This window comes from Sclerotinia sclerotiorum, genomic scaffold (genome assembly GCF_000146945.2).
Source record: "Sclerotinia sclerotiorum 1980 UF-70 scaffold_22 genomic scaffold, whole genome shotgun sequence".
In the NCBI taxonomy this organism is placed as follows: Eukaryota; Fungi; Ascomycota; class Leotiomycetes; order Helotiales; family Sclerotiniaceae; genus Sclerotinia; species Sclerotinia sclerotiorum.
Genome location: NW_001820814.1, coordinates 358674 through 364673, shown reverse-complemented (window position 1 = coordinate 364673; position 6000 = coordinate 358674). Strand labels below are relative to the sequence as shown.

Below are 6000 nucleotides of genomic sequence, written 5' to 3'. Positions count from 1 at the left end.
GTTTGGGATTGATTGATTGGGAGGGGAGAGGGATATATTGTGTTGTGTATTGTAAATATATTGTATGTACTTTTAAAGATGGATAGAATTGATGGCGGGATGTCTGAATATGAAGATTATATTTTTTCTTGGTAAGATTAGCTAATTATGTGGTTTTGACGGTAAGAGTTGTGTTATATTGTGAGATTTATGTCATGTTATGTTGTAAGACCTGTGTTGGTCTTTGGGTTTTGCTGTGTATGTATGTATTTACTATTCACTCTATTTAACAGGTAGGTAGGTAGATTAGGTACTCGGTTCGGAATCTCAAATGTATGTATGTCCGTAGGTTAGATGGGTAAGTATTGTAAGACATTTTTTACCTACATATTGCTGTTTTTCTGTCTTTCGATGCTGCTTTAAACAACTCAAATAGATATTGAGCTGTTCCCCTTCAAGATTTCGAATCTTGAAGTTTTTGATGATTTCAATGAAATTTCAACGAATTCATGATTTTGAAGCCTTTGAAGTTTGTGTAATCTCTCTTAATCGATTAGAAATAATCATAGATTAAATTCTAAAATAGAAAATTAATGATTTCAAATGATTTCGAATAATTTTGATTGATTTTTACTAGAAAAATGAAAATTTACAATACTTCAACCATCTAGACAAATTTTCAATCAGCATGATGATATTATTAATCAAAACCCCTGTAAACGAGGAAGCACGGTCATTTTTTTGGTGTATCTTACAATACTTTCCCCAGCAACCTCCGTAGTCTATCTAATTCTATCTAGGTACTGTTCCGCTGTGATCTGTCTACTCGGTGCGGAATGGAATCTCAATGTACATGTATGTACTATGTATGTATCAGAATCTGGTAGTGTTTTTTAGCGTACCATCGGGTGGATCTATCGATGCAGTACAAAGTATGATTATGTTTTCAGCTCGGGAATCAGGACAGGACAGGATGGGTTTTGGTGGATCTTGCGTGTACATGTGTGTATGTGGATTGGCGGATGGACGGATGAGATCGCTAGAATGCAATGTAAATGTAATGTAATGTCGAGATGCCTGAATGGAACTTTTTGGGTAGATGTTTTGGATGGGGATGGTGTAGATGGATCTGGATTGAGGAGTGGTGTTTTGGATGGAGTACCGATATGTGTACAGATACCTAAGTAAAGAGAGCATTGGGTATGTATGTACGGCGTATAGAGTAGTGGCTGTGCATCGACCGTCGTACGAGGTTTGAGATCTTTCATGTTTGAAGGCCTGAGTGGAACATATCCGTCCGTATATGTGAGTAGGTGGAGATGAACGTATGAATCTACTTTTGAGTATTTGGGCTTTTGGTAAGTTTTAAGATCTTACAGTATGAATTTCTTGTTATTTTCTCTGGTGTATCGATAAGGTTATCGTTAGTTCTACTGGCTGGTTTCAATCATCGCAAATCCAAGATCTTCAATGTCTGCAGGCCTGAATGAATTCTTGGAAATAAAGTATACCCACGGAGCGGAGGTGTTCGAGAAAAAGGAATATCCCCATTTGATCGACACGCAATCGATTGCATCTATTATGAATTGACCACTCCTCGACATTTCAACATGGCTAGATCCGCAAGCCTTGATTTCATCCACACACACACGCCATATTAATACCTTAGCGATCGAATATAGGAGAGATCTTCACTGCTTCCACGCCCAATGGAACTTTTCGAACATTCGAAAATCACGGTAACAAGCACACCCGAGTATTGCCGACGTGGCTCGAGATCGACAACAAGGTCTTTCAATTCTGGGGGCCCAGTTTCATCACATGATCACACATTCATGGTTAGTTACTTTTCGTACGCCTTGCGCACAAGGCGAACATTGATTCTAGTGACAAGTTGACAACGAGGCGAACGAGGCTGTGAAGACCAGGGCATCCTTGATGAAAATGTACCTAGTCTCACCTAACGCCACTTGGATTTTTGGAAGAAAAGGAATCCGCGAATGGGAGTTGAGAAGATAATGCATGAGAATAAGTGGGAATGCTCGAATCTAGAATTTGGAAGAACTTCCTTGGAAAATACCTGGGTTTTTTTTTTCTCGTTCATGGACTTACTCTGTACTGTACTTAATACTTCCTCGCGAATCATTACTTGCGTAGGGTGTAGGTATGTGTAGGGCTAGATGCGGAGACTTCCCGGCCGTCTGTCTACTCCGTCAGAGTAGAAGCTAACTTATTAGTTATCGTATCGGTTTATTCATTGTTCATGTGACCCAGGCTAGAATTGAATTGGTATTTTCCCTTTGCTTTTTCTCGCTTGGTGACCTGCTATTTTCGTTTTAAGGTTTGTTTCCAGCTTGCGGATTGGTGCTATGCGAGTCCTGATTCCGCGGGATGATGCGTTTGTTATGATTGGGATTTGTTGATATAGGGTGCATATCGTCATGATGGGTCCGGACCTTGGTATTTGGGAAGGGCCTGGGGGATGCGTACTCCGTATCGCTATCTATTATGGCTGCATGCTGAAGATTGGTAGGGTATTGGATGCTGTGGTGTGGAGACTGGAGTCGATGTGGATTTGAGGATATATATAGAGGGTTGGTACTCGGTCGGTGAAGAGGAAGTTTTTTTTTTTTTGAAAGGTATATGAAGACAATTGTTCTTTGGGTTATTGATCGTTTAATTGCTATACATATACACGAAGAAGAAATTTATTAAAGGTTTTGTTTAATATTTATTTATCGGTATCTTCGGACAGACAGACACATAGATACAGACAGTATATAAAGAAAAGAAGTTAAAATGTGTTTATTCAATAGTAAGTAAATTCCTCTCCCCATTCAATCCGAGCTTGATACATTCTACACCGTCCAGCATTCTTACCCCAATTCTCTAAATACCCGCTAACATATCCCCTCCCTTATAGTCCAAAGACGAGACATAGTCTTTGTCGACCGTCGAGCTCCCGCGCAATCACTCAATAGTCCGTCACGACGTCCTCTCACTCCCGTCCCGTTTCCCGCGTCTCGGAAACAATCATAAGACAACATAGCCACCACCGACCTTCTACATCCATGACTGAAATCCACCGACATTCAACCTCAATGTCCGAAATGCAGCGCGCTCAAAGTCACAGACATTCCGCCTCTATGACAGAAATTCACCAAGCTTCTGCTCCTCCAACCCCTAAACCAGTAACTCCTGTTCCTGTTCACGCGTACATGGCTCCGCCGACTCCTCCAGCTTCTAATTTCGGTTATCCTCCGCCACCTCCTTCGGCTGCTGGCGGATATCCTCCGCCTCCTGTTTCGGTAGCTCCTCCTCCACCACATCAATATATACCACCACCACATCAATATATACCACCTCCCTCACCATCGGTTATGCCCGCAAGCCCATTACCATCATACCGCGATTTATCACCTCCTCGAGTACCTACTCCTCCAGAGGAAAGCAGAGTCGAATTAATAAAAGTAGAAGAGGAACACTGGCCACCACATTCACATTCCCGTTCACATTCACGTTCGCATTCCCACGGAAGATCCAGTCCAAGCGCAAGCCATGTATCCCGAAGAAAAAGCAGAAGAGGAAGTATTACAAGCGGCAGAGATAGAGAAAGAAGCGACAGAGAAGAAATCTACATTCAACGCGACCGCATCATCGAGCGCGGAACACCATCTCCACATCCCCCTCCAAGTCCTAGCTCCTTTGCCAGAAGAGGAAGTCGAAGTAGCAGGGGAAGCGGAACCCCAGAACCCGTTCTCAGTGGTTATAGAACGGTAGAGGGTACGGGATGGGATCGCGATCGCGATCATGTGGATAGGAGACCTATTACTCCGAGTGGGTATAGGGTTGTTGAGGGGCAGGGGGGTAGGAGGGGTAGTGGGGTGGGCGTGGGTAGTGTGCATAGGGAGAGGGAGTGGGAGAGGGAGAAGGGTTCGATGTCGGGTTCCGGGTCGGATTTTGGTGGGAGGAGGGGTAGTGTTACGTTTGAGAATGGGCCGAGGGGCTTGGGGAGGTTTGTGGAGAGGGAGAGGGAGAGGGATAAGGTGGTTATGGATGAGGGGGGGAGGAGGAGAGAGTTTTATAGGAGGGGGTAGATGGTAGAGAGTGAGAGGGGTGTTTGAGGAGGAAGATGTTGGGATATTTGTTTTGTTCTATGTGATTACCCATTTTTGCGTTTTTTAGTGTTGTTTTATACCGCTAGATTATCTATGTATTAATGTTTGCATATATTGAGCAAGCAAGCAAGCGAATGAGCAAGCGAGCGAGCCAAAATTCAATAGAAATCCTAATTTGATTAATGTTTATATATATATCTTTTGACATCATTTCCATATTAAATACTTGGTTTTGTAAGATTATATATGGATTGCTCTATATACCAAAAGATCCTACAAAAAGATGTTATATACCTAATTAAAGTTGTCAGAAATAATAAGATTAGATTAGATTACCTACGTAGTAGAAGTAGATTATTATGATGAATACTCGGTCGCGTAACCTGTATCAAGAACTTGTTTCTTTACTAATTACGTCATTTTATTCGACTAGGCTCGACTGGCAAATTTATATTTTATTTTCATCCTATTTCATCCTATTTTGTACCGTCTTATTAGCATGAATATGAATATGAATATAAAGGTCATAATATTTGCTAATCTTACCTAGGTAGGTAGACCTAGATATCTTTCTAACAAGATCTAGTGATTTTAGTTCTAAGATATTTAGTTAATTACATGGTATGTATATTGGAAATTATAAAATAGATCATCGGTCTGGTCTGGTTGATAATGTTAAGATTTAGGAAATTAATTAGGTATGTTAATTATCGGAAAGGTAGTTAGATGATGGAATTCGTATGTATTGGGCTTTTTGAGGAGGTTGGGGCACGAAAAACAGTAAAGTAAAGTAAAGACTTGATATGATTGTTTATTTGTTTGTTTATTTATATAGCATCGAAGATGTATTATAAAATCTCTTTATAGGTTAATTATCATAAAGAATAAAAGTAATGCTAAAAATCTAGGTAGAATAGTGTTTATATTTAGACGGGGAGGTCATATGTGTTTGTTGTTCAATGTGAGGTTAGTAGAGAAGTCTGGGACTTCTTTCTACACTAAAGACCCCAGGAGGCTTAGGGTTATAAAGTCAAAGGAGGAACTTTGTTGCTATGTACTTTATACATAAGCCTGTAGAAGCTGGTAGTTGCTAGAAAGAGTTAAATTACTCGATTGTTTTAACTCCTGCTGTTTAATTTAGCTTGGGTATATGGTATACAAGAATTAGTGAAAGTTTCAGAATAGAATTTACTCGAGTTTGAGAGTCATCGCCATTAAGGTGATGGGAATCTTCTTGGAGCACATTCGGGTACTGGTAAATGATATAAGGAATTGATGAATAAGGTTAATATATTTGAATTGCCGTTGGGAAAATTTAATACTCCCTGAATACATCTTTGGGAGTGTTCTCAAAGTATGGGGGTGGAATTGACTATATTTCTTAATATACTCTTGATGGAGAAAATCTGAGTTTGTATGAACCGATAATGATATGTCCATTGCACCTGCCGGAATATCTGTGTTATTGTCCAGTCAAGGTCATGAAGTGCTAGGATACTGAAACTAGTGCACATATTGAAACTTTTTAAAGCTGTATAGGCTACGAAGCTGGCAGGATATGGCTCCTGATTAGTTCTAGATAAGCTACCTTTAATTATGTCAACAGCTTTGGATCTAGTTGCTACCTTCCTCCAATATAGAAAGAAAAGACACGATGGGTATATATGCACTTTCCATAAATTCTGGTAATTTATAAACTTCTAAACATATATAAGACTGGGAAAAACGAGAAACCATTGTGGTTAAGTAGTTGACTTTTCTAAGGGGATTATTATTATACATTAGAATGGTGAGTATTGCCTCATGTAAATGAACTGATACCATTAGCCGTCAGTTCACCTGCACCGAAATATATAACAATATATGTTTTGCACTTTTAGGAGGGAGACATGGATAGAATGTA

General features: G+C 40.1%; 2 protein-coding genes across 2 annotated transcripts; both read left to right on the top strand.

The window, feature by feature from the left end:
• Window positions 1-1306: 1306 nt before the first annotated feature.
• On the top strand, window positions 1307-1804 carry SS1G_12809 (predicted protein; the record flags this gene model as incomplete). The annotated part of the gene is made up of 2 exons (XM_001586182.1): window positions 1307-1337; window positions 1662-1804. 2 exons carry the CDS (start codon window positions 1307-1309, stop codon window positions 1802-1804), a joined length of 174 nt encoding a protein of 57 aa, XP_001586232.1.
• A 1276-nt stretch (window positions 1805-3080) lies between these two features.
• Window positions 3081-4076, top strand: SS1G_12808 (predicted protein; the record flags this gene model as incomplete). The annotated part of the gene is made up of 1 exon (XM_001586181.1): window positions 3081-4076. The coding sequence occupies one exon, from the start codon at window positions 3081-3083 to the stop codon at window positions 4074-4076; it is 996 nt and encodes a 331-aa protein (XP_001586231.1).
• Between the last annotated feature and the right edge of the window lie 1924 nt (window positions 4077-6000).